The 24,361-nt window shown below is 35.5% G+C and overlaps 2 protein-coding genes across 5 annotated transcripts in view; both read left to right on the plus strand.

The window, feature by feature from the left end:
* Positions 1-6,673, plus strand: part of LOC106880659 (protein regulator of cytokinesis 1) — a 39,999-nt gene extending 33,326 nt beyond the window's left edge. The window contains exons 11-14 of one of the 2 annotated variants that reach the window (XM_014930704.3): positions 1,166-1,198; positions 4,833-4,907; positions 5,090-5,233; positions 5,343-6,673. In XM_014930704.3, coding sequence (XP_014786190.1) covers positions 1,166-1,198; positions 4,833-4,907; positions 5,090-5,233; positions 5,343-5,525 — 435 coding nt within the window. In that variant the 3' untranslated portion in view covers positions 5,526-6,673. The remainder of the gene's footprint in view (positions 1-1,165; positions 1,199-4,832; positions 4,908-5,089; positions 5,234-5,342) is intronic. The other variant, XM_014930705.2, reaches the window with a different exon arrangement.
* Positions 6,674-13,656: 6,983 nt separating this feature from the next.
* Positions 13,657-24,361, plus strand: part of LOC106880660 (charged multivesicular body protein 7) — a 45,394-nt gene continuing 34,689 nt past the window's right edge. Inside the window, exon 1 of one of the 3 annotated variants that reach the window (XM_089362468.1) lies at positions 13,657-14,186. Coding sequence is in view for 1 of the 3 variants with exons in the window: in XM_014930706.3 (XP_014786192.1) it covers positions 17,140-17,402 (263 nt within the window). In the remaining 2 variants the exon portion in view is untranslated. Of the gene's footprint in view, positions 14,187-15,432; positions 15,732-16,954; positions 17,403-24,361 lie in introns of those variants that run through there. The other 2 variants (XM_014930708.3, XM_014930706.3) reach the window with 2 other exon arrangements.

Below are 24,361 nucleotides of genomic sequence, written 5' to 3' on the forward strand. Positions count from 1 at the left end.
TCCAGGAATAGTTTGCAGCAATGATTGTGTTTTGTACAGCAGTAGCTATTACTTCCCACGAAGATACTGTGCCCGTTCTCATTAATTCACTTTGCATTGAATTAACTGCCTCTCAGACATTAATGTGTGCACTGCTTGCTGTGTGATTGTGGGAACCTGTTGAAAAAATAACTTCTGGTATACTGAAGTTGAAAGTTGTATGTATTCTATCCCAGCAACCTTTGTAAAAATGCTCGTAATGTCAATATATTTTAGCTTTACTACTGGTAACTCCATTCTTTTCGTATATATATTCGTACAGCGCAGGAGTGGCTGTGTGGTAAGTAGCTTGCTTACCAACCACATGGTTCTGGGTTCAGTCCCACTGCGTGGCACCTTGGGCAAGTGTCTTCTACTATAGCCACGGGCCGACCAAAGCCTTGTGAGTGGATTTGGTAGACGGAAACTGAAAGAAGCTTGTCGTATATATGTATATATATATATATATGTTTGTGTCTGTGTTTGTCCCCCCACCCAACATCACTTGACAACCAATGCTGGTGTGTTTACGTCTCCGTAACTTAGCGGTTCGGCAAAAGAGACCGATAGAATAAGTACTAAGCTTACAAAGAATAAGTCCTAGGGTCGATTTGCTCAACTAAAGGCGGTGCTCCAACATGGCCGCAGTCAAATGTCTAAAACAAGTAAAAGAGTAAAGAGTATAGGATTCTCTTCATCATAAATGTTGCCGTGGTTGAGGGTTTCAAAGTTCAAAGTTAAACTGAATAGAAAAAAATTAGCAGTACTGTGAAATTCAGTTAAAAAATGAGTAACAAAGGCATAAACCTAGACTTTAACGACTAATAAGTTGAGAAGTGTATAACAAAGGCATGTTTAATTTTCTGTGTGGAATTTACCGTAGTGGAATATACTGCAGTGAATTTTACCTATCATGGAATTTACCAGTCATGTCACTGTTAGACTAATTTGCTCTAAATTCTTAATTGATAACATTTAATCTAATTATTAAAAGTATTTTTACTTTCTTTCCTTCAATTTTGATATAATTATGCATGCTTTTAAGTTATTCCAGGTTTTTATCTTTACCTTGCCTCACAAATGTTATAAAACTACGAATTCCTTGACTTCAAAAAAAAAATAATTTTGTTTTTATGCAAAATTTCAGCGAAGTCAGTCGACACCAAAAGGCAAGGCAAAGGCAAGATACTTAAATAGTATTTATTTCAAGGGTGTTGCTACTAATGGTGTTTGTTTCAGTTGTTGAACTAATTTCTAACTCTTAAAATAAATTGAGGAGAAAATTTTAAAACAAATAACCACTAACTTGATATTATGCTTTTTAGTTCTTATAAATTCAACATCTTTCTTTTAAAATAAGATTCATATATGCAGCCTTTGCCTGCATACATAAAGTATGACTTCTCCATTTATCAATTTCTCGTGATAAGCACAGGCATGGCTTGTGTAGTAAGAAGCCGGTTTCCCAACCACATGGTTCTAGATTCAGTCCCATTGCGTGACACTGGGAAAGTGTCTTCTATAACTTTAGGCCGACCAAAGCCTTGTGAGTAGGTCGTGGATTTGGTAGACAGAAACTGAAAGAAGCCTGTCATGCATATATGTGTGTGTGTCTTGGTGTTGGTGTGTTCATGCCCCTACAACTTAGCAGTTCAGCAAAAGTGACTGTTAGAATAAGTACCAGTTTTAAAATATGTCCTGAGATCAATTTGATGGGTCTGGCAGAATCCTGTTATTTTTGGTCCTTCGGTTAGCACTCACAACAACAGGAAAGTTTTTGTGGCTTTTAACAGCTAGATGCTGCGTTGTCATCCACTTCAAGGTGTGGACTGAGTGCATTCCTTCATGCTATCAATGGTAGAGAAGTTGTATGCAGCAAAATTAAAAGAATCCAGTCTATCCTGTATAATTTTTTTTATTTAATTGCTGCTCTCTTAGATTGTTACTTTACTGTGTTTTGGAGTTCATGTCTCCATATAAATGAATCAGTTGGTGAGGATGGAGTAGTGCAACAATGACTTTGTAAACTTACTCAGATTGGTGTGACTGATGCCCAGCTTCAACAACTGCATGGGAAATTTGGATTGAGAGAACCAAAAACCCTCGTCCAAATGCATTTAACAATGCAGACTCCACTAAAGGTAGCCAAAGACCAGGTGGCTGTGTTAATTTGGGCAGAATATTAGGCCTTCTCCCTAAGCTCTGGAACAGTGATTTCCAATGTGGTTCATATGCCCTATCAGTGGGGTATGGGGATTGGGGGGGGGGGGGTTAGTGGGGCATAGTATGGCAAAAAACTTTTTTGTACTTAATATTTAATAAGAGTTACCAGTAGATTCTTTTGTATTAAATAATTGTTATAGAATATTAAAAATAAAGGGTTTTTTTTTTTCCAACCACCAGCAGGGCATACATTTTTATGGGAAGTTACGTTGAATCTTGGGAGAAAATAGGTTGGGAAACACTGCTCTAGAGAAATTCTACTGGAAAAGGAAAGTTTAAATTCAACTCTGGATTCAGCCTGCTTACACCTTTTCACAGAAGTCTGTTTTATTTTGGTGAAAGAGTAAAGCAGCAACAATTGTGATAAAGTGGCATCATTAGATATTAATGGCATTGCAGCATTATTTTGATATGGTATTTTACTAATGCCAGTGCAAATTTCCTAACAAACTTAGTTATTTTTCTCTCTTTATCCTTTTCAGTTTTTAAAAATTTTGTCTATATTTTATAATTATTGCTGTTTCAAATTTTATTTATCTTCAGTTTAAATCCAAAAATTTTGAAGTTTTTTTTTCATTCAAGTTTAATTTTATTTGAAAGTATTTAGTTTCTTTCTTGTTCAAATCACACTGGTACGGTGATGTCAAAATCCACCCAATTAGAATTGCACTGATGATTGATTTAATTGACCCATTTCTCTCTAAATTTTATCATTTTTGTCACTGAAGACACAGGCCTTCCCTCGTTGACTTCAAGTAAACTTTGGTGGTGTTCTGTCTCAGATATATAGTAGTCAAGTAACTACATTATGAAGTGTTTCAATTGTGACGATCCTGTAATTTGTATATCAAGAACACTATTGTTCAATGTGGCCTGCTTTTAACCCTTTCATTACCACATTTTTTATTGAAATATATTGCCTTTGCTTCAAGTAATTTTGAAACTAATGAAGAATTAATTAAGATAACTTTGTCATTATTAAGCTTATGCTTGGAATATAAATTAACATGAAATTTAAAAGGAGGTTTTAATTTAGATCACTTTAAAATGGAATTTGTATCATAGAGCCGAGGGCAGTTTCAGGCAGGTTGGTATCAAAAGAGTTAAGGGTGGGATTTGTGAGTTCTTTGGCTATTTTAAGCTGGTTGATCAGCCATGTGTCAGCTACCTGTCAACAAAATTGCCTACAAATACTTCTCTGCCTCTCTAATGCCTACCATTCTTCACTGCCTTCAATTCTCTTCTCTCTCTACTGCTCTCTCCTTATCTCACTCCATACACTTTATATTTCAGTAGGTCAACTGTTTTCAGCTGGGGTCCATATGGCCCCTGAAGGTCCATATAACATTTTTGAGGGTCCATGCAAGAAAATAGTAAATTGGGGATCCACAATAGTATTTGAAGGGCCCCTAAAAAAATTTTGCTTTAGATGTATGTATTGGAAGAAACAGCTAGGTTTCTTTCTCTAACATTTTACATAATTCAACCTACACAAGTTAATGTGTGAAAAACAAATCAAAAGAAGTTTCTATAAAGCTAGCTTTAAACATCAAATGGCTATGGGGGTCCACCAGAATAAAATAGTAATCAAAGGCAGTCCATAGATAAAAAATGTTTGAGAATCCCTGGAGTAGGTGGTTGAATTAACAGGCTAGTCAGTGCAATACTACAGCAGTGAACTTAAGAGCTTGTGTGAACTCAACGTTGCATACAACTGTTTTTATTTTTTTTCTTCTTCATAAAATGTCAGCAGTTACTTTTTGACTGCAGCTAAAATATCTCGCCCTTTCATATAACATGTTGACTAATTTGTTTTAATGTCTTATATTTGGAGTTCCTGTATATCTGCAGATATTGAAATATGTTTGACTTCAATTCTTTAAAATTCTCTTGCACACAACAGCTGGTTTCTTTTATGTCTAATTTTTAAGTGATACTGCCAGTTAGAAATCTTGTCAGCATTTACTTTGCTTTCAAACCTCATTGGACTAGGTATCAACTGTACTCCACTCTTGTGAATTTGTGGCTTTGGGGAAAATACAAAATTTATACAGGAATAGTTGACTTGTGGAACTAAAATAATTGTGTGTTGCCTTGCTGATTAGCAATGTATCATCATCATTTAACATGTTTCTCATGCTGGCATGGGTTGGACAGCTTGACTGACTGGCAAGGCCAGGGGCTGCACCAGGTTCTATAGTCTGTTTTGGCTTGTTTTTATGGTTGGATGCCTTTCCTAATGCCAACCATTGTACAGTGTGTACTGGGTGCTTTCTATGTGGCACCAGCAACCACATCAGTGCTTTTTACATAGTACTTTGGTTTTAAGATCTCAATTTTGTTGTGGAGTAGGTTTTCTCAAGTATAGCAATGCACTGCGTATCTTGGTTCTCTGTTATCTCCTTCATAAGGTTCAGCATCTTGAGATTGTCCTTCAATACTTCATCCCATATCTTCCTGCATTTCCCCCTTCCATAACTTCTCTCCACTCTAAGTGTATTTTAAGTACGTATTGATATACCGTGTTTGATATTTCTGATTGCTATTTTATCCTTGTTTTACATTTTGCTATATCAAATGTTTCTTATTAGATAATTGCTGGAGTGAGGACACCTTTGTCAGTTACCCGAATTAACACCACCAACATGAATGTCACAACAAAATCAGTATGTATTAAACATAATGTACTTTTCTCTTATTTTGGCAGTCCAATATTTTATTCCGCTTCCCAGATTATTCTTGTAAATATTGGTTATATTGAGTCATTGCAATAAGCTACTTACTTTTTAGCCATTTGAGAATTATTCTCATCCCTAAATAATTAATTGTAATCTTAATATATTTTCAGGTAACACCTCGTCGAAAATCTAATCGTTATCGACCATGGGACAAGAATGCTGACCGTACCAACAAGCTATTGCATAAAACAATCAGAGGAGGTGTACAGAAAGATGCTAGTTTTGGATCAACTGGAAGCTACAATGAATTTGCTGTAAGTATTTTAAATTAGGACTTTGCTTTCAAATATTTGATTTGAAATTTATCTCATATACAATATTTATATTGTTTCTTCATTTTGTGTCCCATTTTCTCTTTGACAGAAAACCCTGAATTCAGTGGAGCGTATGAACTATCGAAGTAGCATTATAGAACCTGCCCAGTCTGCATGTCCTGCCAAATCTAAGCTAACCCCCATATCACAATCAGTTTCTCATACTCCAAAGTCGAAGCTGGCAAATGCACCACGAATGCCAGCTCACACGCCAATGTCAACACGACTGTAAACCTTTTTGTTTTGCAATTGCCACTTAAAAATTAGCTTAAGCATTATGATAGTATAAATGTTAGTTGGTGAGGAAACTTCACTAGAAAATAACTAATGCACAGCTTTGCTGGTTATCATCGAAATTGGCAAATTATATTTTTTTCTGCTTGGATTATGTCATGTATTATGCTGTATATAGTCAAATTTAGATCTGTACATAAATCTAGAATGTATATATTGTACATCACTTATTTTGCAGACAGTTTCACCTTTCTATCACAGCATTTATAGTATCTTAGGATTTCCTTCAGCCTTGCTTCATAGGCTAGTGTACAAAGCAAATACTTATTGCTTCTATTTAATTTTAGACTCACTATACTACTGCAATGATTGTATGTGAATTCATGGATGTGTTGGTGTTTGAGAAAGACATTACTATTTAAAACAAATAATTTCATCCACATTGTTTTTTTTTTTACTTTCAATTATTGTCCATTTTTCTTTCGCTAGTAACTAGATGTCATTCTTATCAATATTATTTATAACCATACAAAATATACCTACATACATATACAAACTTGTGCTCCTTCTTGCTGCTTACTCCTGCTGGGGATAATAGATTCCCAGAATATTGTTTATATTATTTGTAGTTTATTTCACTCATGTCTGCCATTACTTTCATTGTACATAATAATCATTTGTAAAGGTTTTGATGAAGCCTTATTTTTATGAACTGGTTTTTAAAATTTTTTTTTTTTACTTTTTGCAAAGTAAGTGGTCTAGTTTTGAAAGAAAGATGGGGATGGCATAAAATGTCACAAAATGATAAGAAAATAAATGTGATGTTTTGATTTGTTTTATTGGTCCTGAAAATGTTATTCTTTACTCTGTGAAATGGATTTTTTTTTTTTTTGCTTTTTCGAACACTATCTGTAAACTGCAAGTTTTCAGATAAATACAATCCTAATTGTGCACAAGTCTTAATTCTTGTATTTAGACTGAAACTTTTGAGATTGAAGGAAGATGTGATTTTTAAAATTAAATTTTGTAACAGATCTTTTGTTTTACAAGTTTTAATAAAGGATGTCCCTGCTTTTTTTTTTTTTTTTTGCTAAACAAACCATTATACAAAAGTTAATAAAGGATAAAGACTTTTAAATATTTAAATTTTATGCTCTGTTATGTGTAAAAAGATAGTCTGTCTTTTTTTTTTTCTTCTTAATCCTGGACTATAAATTGTTTTTGTAGTTTTAATGGTTTTGTAAAAGTCTGACTTACAAAAGAACTAACAGATGTACAAAGAAATCCTCAACTCGTTTAGAATAAAACTGAACAGAGAATTGCACATGAAATGTTCAGACTCAAAGTATATCTTCTTATCAGGTCATCCCATAAGTTCTGTCCGATTTTACCTTTTTAAAAATTGAATGAAATTTAATAATATTTTAGAATGTCTAATGGAATTAGAAATTATTTTTATGCATTTGTGTACATTTAAACTAAGTAAATATTATTTTATAGAATAATAGAATTAAAATTTCTTTGATTAAAACCCTTTCTAACATGGAAGTATCCAAAGAGCATTTGAGGCACATAATGCTTTATGAGTACAAAAAAGGAAACTCTACAGCTGAAGCGACTCGAAACATACACTCAGTTTATGGGAAAGAATGCTTGAATGAAAGAACTTGCAGAAGATGGTTTGCAAAATTCAGAAGAGGAGATTTCAGCCTTGAAGATCGAACAGGGCGTCCAGTTGAGTTTCATGATAAGCTCCTTGAGGCATTGAAGAGTTCTGCATCAGTGTCAACACTGACAGGTTTACATTCCTCGCCCCCTAAAAAAAGAAATTTAAGCCTTCTTTTAGCTTAAAGACCCATCACTATGCAAAAAAAAATCAAAATGAACAAAGGAAAAGCAGTGAGCGTGAATTCAATGAAGAGTGAAAGAATGGTTTTTGCTTCTTTTTTCATTCATTTATAACAGTTCCTCTAGGAAAACTGCGATATTTTTTTTTCTACTCTAAGCACAAGGCCCGAAATTTTGGGAGAGGGGGCCAGTCGATTAGACCTACCCCAGTTTGCAAATGGTACTTAATTTATCGACCCTGAAAGGATGAAAGGCAAAGTCGACCTCAGTGGAACTCAGAACGTAAAGACAGACGAAATACCGCTAGCGTTTCTTATTTCCTTATTGCCCACATGGGGCTAAACATAGAGGGGACAGACAAAGGGATTAAATCGATTACATCGACCCAGTGCGTAACTGGTACTTAATTTATCGACCCTGAAAGGATGAAAGGTAAAGTCGACCTCGGCAGACGAAATACCTCTAAGCACTTCGCCCGGCGTGCTAACGTTTCTGCCAGCTCGCCGCCTTAGGGCAACTTCGATATTGTTTTGAAAATAGTTTCGCACGTAATGGAAAACATGGTTTTAACAGAAGCCACAAAATATATCCGACTAAAAAAAAGGAGGAAACCGGGATTAATGCTTGGTCTTAGTTACGAAAAATTCGTGATTATGCAAAAGGAAGAAAGAGGTTATGAAAGTTTGGCAATGAAAGAAACGTCCTATGAAATTGTTATAGCATTGGTTAAAAAACGGAATCCTTTCTCTGATGGATGAGACATTGTTAGGCTTTGTCCCCGAATATTTACAAGATATCTTGGTGCTACGATTATCGATAAAAAAAAATTGACGAATTTACTCTTGTTACAGCAAACTGTTACGAGATTCACCGGAGAACTCTATTATATCTGACCAACTAAAAAAAACTTTTCTATGCTTGTAATTTGTTTTCTTAAACTTCAGATAAATCTACCGATATTTGTCATATATACGAGAGGGTGCCGAAAAGTTCTTGGCTTTGGGTAAAAGAAAATACAGGAGGATCGGTTAATTATGATTTTATTCAACATATTCCCCTCTCAGATTCACGCATTTAATGCAGTGGTCCTTCAGTTTTTTCTAATCCCTGTAAAAGAACTCGGAAAGTTGGGCCTCCAAACAGGCCTTTCACGACACCCTTAGAACCAGGAACTTTTCAGTATTCCTTCGTAGTCCAGTATTTTTTATGAAATGTTTTTCTATTGCTAATTTCTTATCTATAGTCGCAGCTCATATAGGTGATTGCAATTCCAGTCAAACTGACAGGTTTCCCGACCAAGGTTCATAGAAGCGTCATTTGTTCTGCGAAGTGGGATGAAATCCAATGACAAAGTATTTTTTATGCTTTGCATTTTTATTCCCTGCTACTATCCTGCTTTCCAATGACAGTGACATTTCCGCTCTTTTGGGGGCTTCGGGACTTCACGTGACCCTGGTAAGGTGGCAAACGGGCGTTATGTTTTGCCAAAGGGCAACCAGTGATTTTGTCCGGGACTCCTTGAGTATTCACTGATGCTACAGGCCAGTCCCCTATCCGCAAAGTGTAAGCCAGATGAATGAGAGTTTTCATCATCATACCATAATCTACAACGTGTGTAGATCAACTCACCAGAGACATTGGATACCTCCACGAAGACCTCCCTCAACTAACGCAGGAGACGGATGGTGTGTGAGAGTTAAAAATGTCCGAGCAAGCTCGACTAGATGATGAAATATTCTTATACGTGAAATTAATGTTTTTCAAGAACAAAAGACAAGGATCAAATTGACTAACTTCATCTCTCTTGCGAAATCTAAAAATAAATTACTGGTAAACTCAACAGTCTTTTTTACTAATGAAAAGTTGGTGATCAGTAAAGCCACCGGGACTAATTCTTTTTTGAAAATGTTTTACATAAATATTACTGCATATGCACAAACAGTTGTGATGCGATAAGAAAAATAAATAAACTATAGAGAAGCGTATGAATACAATTAGAGCAAAAAGCATTAAAGAAGAATACAAGAGAACATTGTGAAATGTTATCAAATTAAAACTGTTCGTTTCTCAGCTAGAAAATGACGATTTTGAACCAGTTTCTGCGTAGAGCAACTGAGCTGTGAAAATTGGTAATTTTACTAGATATACTAAAAAAAATTATTCGTAGGCATGGCTAACTTTGCAAGCATGTGGTTTTGGGTTCAGTCTTCTACCATCACCCCGATTTGACCAATGTCTTGTGAGAGAATTTGGCGGACGGAAACTGAAAGCCCGTTGTGTGTGAGTGTATATACATAGAGAGAGAATGAGAAATAAAAAGTCCTTAGTGCAGTATTATATATTTTTAAAAATGGAATAAAATTGGCTTTTCTGATAATTTTTCCACCTTAATAATTAGACGATTATAAACATCTAATTATTAAAGTGAAAAAATCAGAAAAGTCACTTCTATTCATTTTTTCAAATGTGTGTGTGTGTATACCCGCACCACTTAACAACTGGTGTTGGCTTGTGTTAACGTCTACGTAGCGTAGCAGTTCAGCAAAAAAGTCCGATAGACTAAGTTGCAAACTTTAAAAAATAAGAACAGGAGGCGATTTGTTCGACTAAACTTTTTCAAGGCAGTACTCCCATACAGACATAGTCCAATGACTGAAACAACTAAAAGAAGACTACAAGAATTATATGGAGTTCGTTTGAAAGTTGTTTTCGTGATTTCGGTAAAGAAGACCGCATACAGGCATTGATAAATCTATCATCACTTACTGAACAAAAAACAAAAAAACTCATGAAAATATCTAGTCATATACAAGGAAAACTTATTTACATGAAAAAAAATTCATTATTTCGTTTTTGTATTTGGTTTGCAAGATTCTTTATTTGAATTCGTGTGTTGAAGCATATTTTATTGTGTCTAGGGAAAGTCATTCTCTTTATGCCTTATTAATTTAAGACACTCATCGATTTCCACTCATTTACTTATTTATTTTTACTAAAATCTTCATTGCGACTTGCAACCTTTTCAATCAATAGTCGTTGACTCTGATCGTCACCGGAATTGCGTTCTAAGGCACTAAAAGAGAAATGACACTCCCCAGACACAATAAAATTCATTATTGTAAAGAAAATATATTGAGCTTCTCATAGTTCCAAATGCTGCTGACATGATTAATTTCTGGCGATCATTATAGTATTTTTAAAACTAAGAAAATTTCGGTTGCAGTAGTCATTTCGAACCAAATACTTTCATCTATGAAACTGATAAAACGAAGAAAATGCAGTCACGATTGACGGATTCAAATTCGAAGAATTATCTACTTCTATGAGTCACTAATTTAATGCCAAACATTAAAAAGGTAGGCAAGAAATCAAAGCAGATTCAAAAATTTCATTAAAGTAAGCAATGCTATGTGTGTCTGTACGCACAACACACACAGGAATTGAATGGGCGTACAAAACCTTAGTAATGCATTTAAACTCGTTCGGGAAACAAATGATGCTTTGAATGTAAAATAGTGGCCAAACCTGCTTTAGAGCAACTTTCTCCAGAAGTTTAAAGGGAGATGGGCAGGACTTGCTTTGAATCTTGTGGATGCTGTTCTTATTTCACAGAACATATTAGTTATATATTGACAACCGAATGACAAACACCCATCTAAAGATTACGGGAAAATTATTCTAGGTATAGACGGGCGTTTTATTTCTGTTGAACCATTTTCTGCACTGCTTTACATCATTGCAGCAGTATACCTTCCGCTAAATAATTCAGGCCTTTATCAAAAAAACTCAAGCGCCTTTAAAAGAAATCAATGCTGAGGCCTAAGAGAAAATACTTGCCCTCAGACTTGAAATGTATTTTCAACTAACACTGAAAAATGTATCCTTGCAGATGAAAGAAATGAAACTTTCAAAAGAAGCCAGTTTGTCACAAATCGTAAAACATTTTGTGCCATTCGTAATGAAGTAATAGGTTATAACGAAAATGTCATGTCCAACTAATTGAACTTGCTCTACCAGTTCCCAAGATCTTAATCAGAATTATTGAATGCAAACTACCGTCTACTGACTGAACGTTTGATATCGTCATGCAATTTCTTAAAATCTCTTTATAGATTTTTAAGAAATGATTTGTACATAACAAAAATAGTTTGAGTGAAAACAAGGAAAAAAGCAGACAATTCCACCCACTAGCGTAGTGGGGTGAGAGTAGGGACGGTCCGCCCCGGGCGGCACTTTTGGGTCTACTGTAGGCAATATGTGTTTTTTGTGTGGTCCGGGGGGAAGCATACGGAAGGGCCGCCTCTGGGCGGCACACGCTCTAGCTACATTAGTGATTCCATCTGTCTTCTCAATGTGTTAATTTTCTGTGACTGAGTTGTATACGTTATTAAGTGTTAGTTCCGAAGTATGTACGGTGAATACTGGTTCCAGTATAAGATACACTCCACCGAACCTCTCTCTATCGAATATGCCAGTGTTAGACAATTTTGATTCACTGCCTGTCACGTTATTATATTGATTAAATATTAAAAAATAAATAAAATGAAGATTTTAGCAACCAATAAAAGGGTTACAGCTAAAATGGTTTTCAATCACATTTAAATTAGACCAAAATAACTTGAAAGAAAAAACTAAGAGGCACACACACAAAAAAGAAGACAAAAACATTTCTGAAGCAAGACTTTTGCACTTTCTCTTCTTTCCAAGAATTATTGTATTTGATACTAAGTACTAAGAAGGGGGCGAATTGGCAGAATCGTTAGCATGCCGGACAAAATGCTTAACAGCATTTCGTCTGTCCTTACGTTCTGAGTTTAAATTCCGCCCAGATTGACTTTGCATTTCATCCTTTCGGGGTCGATAGGATATGTTGACTAGCACCCCTGCCCAAATTCTATGCTTTGTGCCTATTGTAGAGAGAATTATAATCGTTAGCATGCAGGGCGAAATGTTTAGCGGTATTTCGTCTGCCGCTACGTTCTGAGTTCAAATTCCGCCGAGGTCGACTTTGCCTTTCATCCTTTCGAGGTCGATAAATTAAGTACCAGTCAAGTACTGAGGTCGATGTAATCGACTGTCTCCTCTCCACAAATTCCAGGCCTTGTGCCTATAGCAATGGCTAACTATACAGGTGTTCTATTTTTCTGTGAAAGTGTTTATAATTAAATTTGGGTCAGCTCTTTTATTGTGACAAAAACCAAACAAGCTAATCTATAGATGTCATTGTATAGCACCTCTGATCACTCATTATGCGTCAATTATTTCCCGTTTAAAGCTAAAACGCTAGTCATCTCCGTCTAATCTATTTATTAATGTGCATGCTTTTTTTTTTAATAAAACATGAATACTAAAATGTTACCATTCACATCTGATTCAAACTCTTTGCTGTAGCTATTGTTTGGTGAAGTGCATGGTGAATGTCAAATTTTCAGACATTAAATAGCTTTCAGCAAGTTCTTTATTTGTTCGTTTTTTAATAATTTCTCCAAATTATATTTCTGTAATCTTTGACTGTCTTGTACAGATGGAAAACGCACATATCAAAGACTTAAACGATAAAAGTAAACATTAATTATGATCAAGATTTTCTATGGTAATCGTATACTTTCCATTAAGATGTGCAAATTTGGCAGTGATCAGCTCTCTTTTTACTTTTTCTTTTCTTTTTTTTTTTTTCGTTATATCCTTTGAAGAATTTATTTTGCGTTGCTCAGTTCGCCTAATAAATCTATAATAATCAGGAAATAGAATCATTCAGAGAAAGACTTCTCTCTAAAAAAAGCTAAAGCTAAACAAGAAGCAAGAGCCCTTTAAATTTCGAAAGTTTGTGAACAGACAAAAATTTTTATAAGGCCGATGTATACCTAATCTGATAAAATTCATTATTGCTCATTAATTTTATTGACACTCCCATTCTAGAAATGATGATCGACAGTGGCGGTTTTAATGGGATTCGAACTCAGAATTAGCAAAAATTAGCTTCCGCAAAGCATCTCAACTCAGGTTTTCGTCTTTGAACAAACTCTTACTCTTCTAATAAACTAATTTGCAATCTTCTACCTAGTCTTTCGATCTCCTTCAATTCACACACTACAGACAAATAATATCAGATACACTGTCTGAAAAAAAAAAGTGACACGATGGTCGCGGCTAGGATGTCTTAGATCAGAGATTTATTTGATCAGAGCCGATCAAAATCGTTGTGCAGAACTTCTGACGTTTAGTCTGTTTTCTTTACTTACCATATATATTATTGTATACTGAGAATATTACATTCCAAAGATACATCTAAGCTCCTTTATCTAATTTTTTTAGCTCCATTTTTACATTCGGTGGTCGTAGTTTCTTTGTGATTAGAAAGAAAAAAAAACTCGTATTCGGCATTATTTCTTAACGCTTCCGAGATGCAATCATTAGTTGATAAGATACTGAACTTAGGCTTCTTCGGAGACGCAACAATCGAATAGATAAAGTGCTGAACTTTGATTTTCTGATTGTGAGTTCGTTTCCCACTGCAATCGCGGTGTTTGTCTCTCTCTGGATTAAACTCCTAAATCTGCTATGACAAAGAAAATATATTGTGATTTAAAGGAAGAACATTGCACTGTAGATGGTAACCTCCCTGTTAACCGAATCCACCACTCCGAATCCTGTTTCACTTCATTTACGTTGTCGATGTGGCTGGGAAGGACATGAAAGCCTCAACCTCCGTTTTCTGAGTGAAGTCAATACAACTATTTACACATTGATAAACTGCTAATTACTAAATATAACCAATCAGAAAAATACATATATTTTTATGCTTTGGACAGTAAGTCGTTTGTCTTTTTATTTAAAACTTAGGCCATCTGTTTGTATTATAAAATATACTTTACAACAGCCATAGAATATGTGGTTGTTTAGCCCAAGGTCAGTCCTGATTGAGAAAACTTATGATCAAAGGTATTCTAAGCATGACCATCCGTCTTTTTGTATATCAGAGACTACATTGTCCAATGTATCCTTCTTTATCTTAAAAGACAGTGTAATTTGAGAGTGATTTAGCCGCTATTTCTAGTAGATTAAGCGACTGCATAGAGACTCCTTCGTAGCTTGATAGATTAAATGGAAATCTTACGGAAAATCTCAGTAAAGCTCTTTCTATTCCCAATAGATGTTCTTATTTGTGGTCCGCACGTGGTATAAACTAGGTGAAGATTAACTGTAGGATTGGGAGCACTTTTCTCTGAATCTCTATAAAATCCTATGCATACTATCTACCACACTGCCTGAGGTTGATATAAGCATAGTAGTAATATACAAAGTAATCATGATCGATAACTAATAAAAGACACCCACGCGATGCTTCCCAGGTAGAAGTAAATGAAACAGGAGTCCTTGGGTGACCCTCGGACACACTCCACACAAACACACAATTTACTTTGATCTACATCATACAAATAGACAATTAATGGCATTCTCATTTTAACCAATGTATTGCAGCAAAATATTTCTTAGGGAAATACTATTTATGAATGAATTTACATTGAAGATTTTTCATTCAGTATTTCTTTCAGATACGTAAACGTATAAAAATAAATCGTTATTCATGGAAACAAATACAAACTATTTCAGATTCCAGTTGTAATTATTTCAGTAATGACATTGGGAAATGTGTAAATGATACAGCTTCCGATTCCCGTGTCCCTGAAAATTTCATATTACACACCTTATTCAACTCCCCAATTTCTTATCCCAATATACATACTTCCAATGGCTTTCATTCATGCTCACAAAAATTGTTACTATTATAATTATTTTGGTAGATTCTAGGGTATTTATGCACTTCTCTTTTCTCTTCTATAAACCGAGGAACTTCTCTCTATGTTAGACATTATTAATTATTATTATTGCAGTAAATATTCCAAAATTGAAATAAAATGACAAAATTGTATCTTTTTAAGGATCTATCAAAAATAATTTATGAAAGGGTTGTGAATGGATATAAAATTACGTAAGTGATAATCAGAATGCATGATGTTTATGTATATATTATATTATATATTATATATATTTGTGTGCATATGTGTGTCGTAGTGTATGTGTTACATGCATCTGTGAATATTGTGTCGAGGCAAAGTAATCTGTTTTGAGAGATATTAGTCTATTCATTGAATATCGACTTTTTCTTCTTGCAAGAGGGTGCTGGAGACATCGAATAAGCTTAGATCGCACGCAGAGCTCTCACCACAGTCAGTAACACATACGGACACTGGTTGAAACTCCGACGATTTAAGATTTGCTAAAACGACGTTTCTTGACAATCAGCCGTCTTAATTTGGCTTACAGCTTACTAATAACTTCCAAATAATTCCAGGTTAGTTTCAGTTAATTCTGTCATTGTTTCACAATTGATTAATCATTTATTTGTTTGTTTATTTATACACAAACACTTCCCTGTTCTTGATATTCCCCTTTTATTGTTGTTGTAGCCAAATATATAATTACATCAGTGCATTATCTCAGAATAGCAATTGGAGAAAGAGAGAAAAATTAAATGAAATGAAAATTAGCATATACTAATTGTCAAATTTTATTTCTTTTCCTTCTTTTTATCTCAATTTCTCTTTTTCCACTGTTCCCCTTCTTGACAAATTGTCTACACCATTATTTTTGTTTAGTGATTCAGTTCTTTCTTTCTTTCTTTACTTCTTCCCTGTGTTCTTCAGAATTAATCTTTTTCTCTTTTCCATCTTACACAATTGTCATTATTGTGTATAATTTTTCTTTTGGCTATATACAGTTTTACATGCATCTTCTGACACAAGGTTGTTACATTACTTTATTTACATCAATCATTTTCGTTTTGCTTAATTAATTAATCATATCGTTCAACGTTCATTAACACAAAAACTACTGTATGTCACTTTAAATGACAACCGAGGTCTCAAACAGATTAGAAGGAACATCTTTTTCTTCTTAACTGTATGGTTCTTGTCTCTTGAATTCATTCTCAAAAATAAAATAAAATAAAATAAAATGAAAATAAAAATAAAACATAAGGCCTTATACATGGAGTGATTAGAAAGCATTTAATTGTTCAGAATGAATATTTGTGAATACAAACTGTTATGCTAATTGTGTATTATCAATGAGATACCCTACCTTTTTTAAGTAAAATAATAAAGCATGTGAAAAGAAGTATAAATAAAACCGAGAAAAAGTCTGTCATGCGTCATTTCGTCGTTCTAAATAATTTTATTTACTTTTATAATTGTATTGACAAGTTGAAAGATCTGAAAAATTCTGACTTAAAGACGAATAAATACAATTCAACACAACGTTTCCAGTTTAGCAGCAATTTTAACTTTTACATTATTATAATGAATACTTTGCCCGTTAAGTGACATCAGATTGAGGAAGGAAAGAAAAAGGCAAGCACTGAGAGAGAGAAAGTCTATCTATCAGTCAGTGCTTCTTTCAATTCTGCTTTGAAAAAAATTCTGTTACATTTGATATTGTTACATATCAAGCTAAGTTAGTAGTTAATGTTTCCGGTTGAACAGAATAGCGGAATAGAAAGAAAACGAATAAACTAACGCACACGCTATAACAGCAGCGGCCATTATAAATAGAAAGAAGTATTGCCACAATCATAACGTATAAACTCGATCGATTTAAGATCTTTCAATGATGATAGCTTTATTGTTGTTTACTAAATTCATTATAAATACCTAATTTATCCCTCCTTTTTTTATTTTTGCCGTCGTTCTGAGACACTAGCTATGTGCAAGGGAATGGATGATGCAGAGTTTGATAATATGTGGTCGGATGACCAAAAAATGAATGTTATGTTTTCGGTTTTTCGCGATAAATCAGTGAATCCTCTTTCGTGGGAACAAAAAATGAATTTTTGGCAGGAAACCATCGAACGTTACTGTGCAAAAAATGATTTGGTTATTGTACTTCCGAGTACCCTGCCCATATATTTTACCAGAAAAGGTCGGACCCCACAATGTCTCGATGTTGTCATTGCAGAGATGAAGCGGTATGTTTACTCTTCGATAATTTTATACACGTTTTCTTCCTATATTCTCTTTTCTAAATTTTCGACTGTCAAGATTTATGAATTATTCGTCAACATTAATTCCTTTTTTTATTTTCCTCCGGACACTTTCGTCATGTTTTGATGATTGACTTCGTGCAGTTTATCTGCTATGTGTCAACCTGATGTGGAGGTGCAATGGCCCAGTGGTTAGGGCAGCAGACTCGCGGTCATAGGATCGCGGTTTCGATTCCCAGACCGGGCGTTGTGAGTGTTTATTGAGCGAAAATACCTAAAAGCTCCACGAGGCTCTGGCAGGGGATGGTGGCGAACCCTGCTGTACTCTTTCACCACAACTTTCTATCACTTTCTTCCTGTTTCTGTTGTGCCTGTAATTCAAAGGGTCAGCCTTGTCACACTGTGTCACGCTGAATATCCCCGAGTACTACGTTAAGGGTACACGTGTCTGTGGAGTGCTCAGCCACTTGCACGTTAATTTCAGGAGCAGGCTGTTCCGTTGATCGGATCAACTGGAACCCTCGACGTCGTAATCGACGGAGTGCCAACAACAACAACTTGATAGAGCTCTCTCTCTTTCAGCCTATACTCGTGATAAGAATCGAATTCAATACTATTAAACTAAAGGATGTGTCCAATTATTTTGTGCTGTTGTTTGTTTGTGTGTATTTTAAGGAAGAGACAGTGCCCATGGATTTCACAGATCTTCTGTGGTCGGTGAGATTGATTCCGTTAACGTTTGTTACAAGTTGACACCTGCAAGAAGGGGTTCCAGAGGGTCGACGTTCTGGTAATGAAGGATTTGGGGCTGTATTTAGTGTTTAAACCAGGAGTGCCTGAATACAAATAACACGAGTTAATATAAAGATTTTCACCCGGAAACAAAAATAATAGATTAATAAAGCAGCCTGCTGGGTGTTGACAAGTATGTAGAAAACGAATATGAAAAAAAAAATGCGCGCTAACGGATCCGATTCTGAAAAAAAAAATTTTCAAAATTTCACCACCACGCCCCTTCTTTTTCCGGAAATCTTTGGGGGTTTTTTTTGCGGAATACGTAGAAAAATACGGAGATTATGATTCTGAAAAAAATTTGCTTGTAAAATTTCAGTTTTTCAACAAAAAACAAAAATATATATATACCCTCAGGCCTTCAAGCAGGCTATCCGCATGCTAGAAATAACAGCCAAATCTCACAAAACTGCGATAACATAATGTAATCAATCTACTCACCTTTCTGCAAAGATTTCTTACAGAGTAACTTCTCTCAATAATATGACAAAACAATTCATGTGAAATTAAAGTGGGTTTTTTTTTTAGTCCTCTCCTAACCCTAACCCCTCCCCAGGGAACAATAATCCATTATGAGTCTCACCAGTGTCAGTAAATTTTTGGTGCTGAAGTATTTTCTAACCCTGAAAAGAAGGGCCAGCATATGAGATACAGTCCCAATTATATTAAGGACGTGCTTACACCGGGTATAGTGAGGCCTAACGTTTAGAGCGGCTGTCAGGGCTGTAGCTGTATGCTGCCCTGTTGATTTAAGTTGTGGTTGTAATTTTTTTTTTTTTTTCGCTGTTGACTGATCAGCCTGTCCCCATTGTATTATGTTTACTGTGATATACATGGTCCCCACAGTGTGTTGTGTTTACTGTGGTGTGTATGTACAACTACATCGGCTCAATTGTTGATTATTGTTTTAGCTACAAGTCTTGTGCACTGCTGGTGGAAAGATGTGACTGGTAACCAAAATGTGTGCTGGTAACCAAGCATCCTATCATGTTTTCTGCTCTTCTCTGTCATTTTGTTTTGGATAGTTCTACAGTTCTTTTCAATGTTCTTGGTCTACTTTTATAAAGAATACTTTTAATGCCAGATCACAGCACTTTTTCACCCAACCTGCATCAGTTCGCTCTTCTGTATACATTGCTCAGTGTTGTTAATGCCCAGCTATTTTCTCACCTTATTTGCATGCAATCTGGTACGACGGTTTCACACTCAACTTGTTCTAATAATCGTCATATGTCTCCTATATTTTGGTCTATGTTGTATTACTATATAGCATTACTTTTCACATGAACTTCAATATAAAATTATATTAACCAAGTAACCCAACTTATTTACTACTTGCAACAAGCTATCTAAGCAGTCATCCACTCTATGGTCATCTGTAAACTGTCTTGGCCCTGAACTGAAATCTGTTTCACTTAGCTCCATCTGATCAATGCAAGTATGGAAAAGTGGATGTTAAAACGATAATGATGATGAACATACGCAAGTGTCTTCTACTACAGCCCCAGAATGATCAAAGCCTTGCAAGTAGATTTGGTAGACAGAAACTGAAGTTCTGTCGTGTGTGTGTGCATGTCAAATTATTGTAAGTGGGCATCACCATCATACAAGTGCTGTTGTATGTTTTTTGTCTTCCATGGCAAATTATTACCTTGCTTGGAAACAATTGAAAGTTGGTGACAGGAAGAGCATTCATTCAGGGAGAATGTTAGCCTGCCTGCCTAGCCAGCAGAATGGCATTATTCAAAAGCTACAACAATGCAAGAAAGTGCATTGTGACCAGTGGTGTATAACACCTGATAGTCCAGTTGATACAATGATACTGTGACTACCTGTACCAGCACCACATAAGAGCACTCGTGCCAGTGCCACATATGTAAAACCCCACACACTCTGTAAAGTGGTTGGCATTAGGATGGGCATCCAGCTGTAGAAACAAGCCAAATCAGACTGGAACTTGGCACAACCCCCCTGCTTGCTAGCTCTGGTCAAACCATCCAGTCCATGCCAGCATGGAAAACAGATAGTAAATGATGAAGATGATGAATGTAGGCGCAGGAGTGGCTGTGCGGTAAGTAGCTTGCTTACCAACCACATGGTTCCGGGTTCAGTCCCACTGCGTGGCACCTTGGGCAAGTGTCTTCTACTATAACCTCGGGCTGACCAAAGCCTTGTGAGTGGATTTGGTAGACGGAAACTGAAAGAAGCCCGTTGTATATATGTATATGTTTGTGTGTCTGTGTTTCCCCACCCCCCATCGCTTGACAACCGATGCTGGTGTGGTTACGTCCCCGTAACTTAGCGGTTCGGCAAAAAGAGATCGATAGAATAAGTACTAGGCTTACAAAGATTAAGTCCTGGGGTCGATTTTCTCGACTAAAGGCAGTGCTCCAGCATGGCCGCAGTCAAATGACTGAAACAAGTAAAAGAGTATGTGTAAAATTTAAGCATACATTGTTGAACCCAACACATTCTGAGTGATTTAATCTGAGATATATCACAAGGTATTTGATAAATAGTTAACAGCAAATTAAAATATTTCAAGTTACATTATTCTAAATATAAAACATGGAACAGAATTAAACAACTCAGAAAAACCTCATCAAATATATGTGAAAAGACCTATTTAGCACTGGAACAAGTCCTGTTTCTACACACTGAATAAATCACTCGTGTCCAATGAATTGCAACACATTAACAACAATTAACCATTCGGACACAAACATATGCATGCTCACACACACACACACACGTAGTTATGATCATCCTAATTCTTTTCCTGTGCTGTCATAAATTCAGTGTTAGTTTTATAGCAGATTATTACCGGTCTTAATCCTGTTCTATCTTACTTGTCAGGCCCATCATCTTGCAAGCTGATCTCATCACTTCCTCAACTTCTTATCATTACAGAATGTACTACCATCATGTTTGTGTGTGTGTATGTACATTATAAATATGTTGTCGTTGTTGTTGTTGTGTGAAAGAGCAGAGTGACACTGAGATACAAATATAAGAAACCCAGTATATGCATCATGACTACACGTCTGATAGGGGTACACCAGGCACCTGCATCACAACCATATGTGTGTGACACAGTGATCTCATATCAAGTTAAACAGCGCATGACCTTGCAGATGGGACCCAGTTAGAATTTTCTTCAGGTCAAGTAGCCCATCCCACTCAAAAGGTCCCTGAATAAGAGTTGTTTAAGGATGTTGAACAAAACACCCATGTTTCCAAAGGTGAATTATTTAAACCCCAAAGAATTCCTCTCAACACATGGCTATGATGCTTCCCCACTACTTCTGCTCGTGATAAGAGATGCACATATCGTCGGCCATTAAGGAACTTGCTCAACTGGTTAATGTCAAGCAACTGACAAGCAAATCTGTGTATTGAGCAGAATATTTGCTGTTGCCCATCTTTTGATATCAAGACAAACCATGTACATGATAACACTTTCAATCAGTTAGGATCAAAAGCCATGAGAGCCAGTGCCTGGTTTTGCATCATGGCATTTATTATTATTATTATTATTATTATTATTATTATTATTATTATTTTTATTAGCATCTTCTTTCAATTCTGTTTCCATTTCTTGTTGAGTGTCTTCCTGACACCTAGGGCAGAGAAATGTAGTGTATATATTGGTAGGCCATTAAAATAAACACACCAGATTGTTCATTTACAAAGTCATATGATAAAGAAAAAGGGGGAGACAGAGAGAAAAAGGAAAAATAAAAGAGTAAACAGATAAAATAAATTCACAGTGACAATGCTCTTCTCAATACGTGTGACATATCAGTTAAGATAATCTTTTGCACTTTCTGCATGGATGGTAAGCCAGGGATCATTCTTAAATAATTTTCAGTTCCTTTTTTGATCATTCCAAGTGATCCTACAATCACTGGTATTATTATTATTATTATTATTATTATTATTATTATTATTATTATTATTATCATTATAAAAGGCGGTGAGCTGGCAGAATCATTAGCACACCAGGCAAAATGCTTACCACTATTGCATCCATTGCTATGTTCTGAGGTTGCCTTTACCTTTCATCCTTTTGAGGTTAGTAAAATGAATATCAGTTGAGTACTGGGGGTCGATTACATCAACCTACCACTCCCCCCCGAAATTGCTACCATTATTATATGTAAAAGCATTTGTGCTGATGCCATGTAAAAAGCATCTAGCATACTCTGTTATGTGGTTGGCATTAGGAAGGGCATCCAGCCATTGAAACCAAGCCAAATCAGACTGAAACCTGGTGCAGCTCTGCTGCTTGTCAAACTGTCCAACCCATGTCAGCGTGGAAAACAGACATTAAATGATGATGTAGTAATAACCCTTTTGATACTAAACTGTCTGAGAGGGCCTTTGGTTCTATGATACAACTTGCCTTTTTCAAAGTAATTTAAATGAAAATGTTCCATCAAAGTTTCATGCTGATTTATATTTCAAAAACAACCTTCATAGTGACAAACTTAGTTTACTAAATTCTTTGTTATTTTCAAAATTTATACAAGCAAGGGTAGTGTATTTCAACAGATATATAGTAACAAAAGGGTTTTAATAAATTTAGAACTTCTCCCAAGTAGGCTGCTAAACTGCAATGGGGTAAAATTTCCACCAATTGCTTAACTTCTAATATTAACTAAATGAACTGAGGCATATTGAATGAAAAGGCTTGTCCAAAGACGATATAATAGTAGTCTGTAGTCCAATGCTATTCAGATATTTGCCTTTGAAACCACCCTTTTGTTGTCATATTTCTTCTGAAATTCACTGTCTTTGTTCTAATAAAAAAATTAGTAAAATATTTTTGTCATTATTAAGTTGGTATTTGGGGTATAAATTAACATGGAAATTTAGATGAGAAATTGTAATTTAGATCACTTTTAACCCTTTAGCACTCAGATTACTCTGTCAAATGTAATGCTTATTTATTTACATTCATCATCATCGTCGTTTAACGTTTGCTTTCCATGCTAGCATGGGTTGGACGATTTGACTGAGGACTAGTGAACCAGATGGCTACACCAGGCTCCAATCTGATTTGGCAGAGTTTCTACAGCTGGATGCCCTTCCTAACGCCAACCACTCCGAGAGTGTAGTGGGTGCTTTTACGTGCAACCGGCACGAGGGCCAGTCAGGCGGGTACTGGCAATGGCCACGCTCAAAATGGTGTATTTTACATGCCACCTGCACAAGGGCCAGTCCAGTGGCACTGGCAAATCATGCATTATGCTGTAGCTTCAAGATTTTGATCATGTGATTGCAGGGTAGGTGTGAAAGGCAAATCTAGCCAGTTTGATCATAAAACAGATAGAATATTTGGAATGGGTATGGCCAGTTTAAATACTAAAGGGTTGGACGTTTCTGTTATGGAGGTAGTTTCAGGTAGGCTTGTATCAAAAGAGTTAAAGTGCCAGTTTAATAATTCATTAGTTTCTCTGGTGAAAAGTTACAGTTGAAAAATTTCAATTATAATTGAACAAAACAGTTGACTTGATATTAAAATGTATTAAAAGATCCAAGAAACAAAACAGTTTTGAAACAGATGGATATTCTACTTCTTAATGCCAACTTTCTACTGGAAAATTCAGTATTTACCATTTTTCATCCAAACATCTTGCCACAGAAGATGAAATGTATCTTTTACTAGTTTCAGTTATTGGATTGTGATCATGCTGGGGTACTGCCTTGAAGGGTTTCAGTTGAGCAAATTGACCCCAGTACTTTATTTTTTTTAAATTTTGGTATTTGTTCTTTCAGTTGCTTTTGGCAGATCACTAAGTTTCAAGCATGTAAACAAACCAACACTGGTTGTGAAGTAGTTTGGGTGACCAACGCAGACATATTGACTTACACACACACACATATGAATGAGAAAAAGAAGAAAATGGAGAAATTGACATATAGACATCAGTTTATTCAAAGATATTCAAATTAATATATGAAATTCTTATATATATATATATATATATATATACACACACACACACACACACACACACACACACACACACACACACACACACACACAATAGGCTCCCACACCATTTTCATCTACCAAATTCATTCAAAAGGCATTGGCCAGCCTGGGGCTATAGTAGCAGACAGCTACCCAATGTGCAGCATAATGA

The sequence above is a fragment of the Octopus bimaculoides genome, chromosome 14 (genome assembly GCF_046866305.1).
Source record: "Octopus bimaculoides isolate indiv1 chromosome 14, ASM4686630v1, whole genome shotgun sequence".
NCBI classification, from domain to species: Eukaryota; Metazoa; Mollusca; class Cephalopoda; order Octopoda; family Octopodidae; genus Octopus; species Octopus bimaculoides.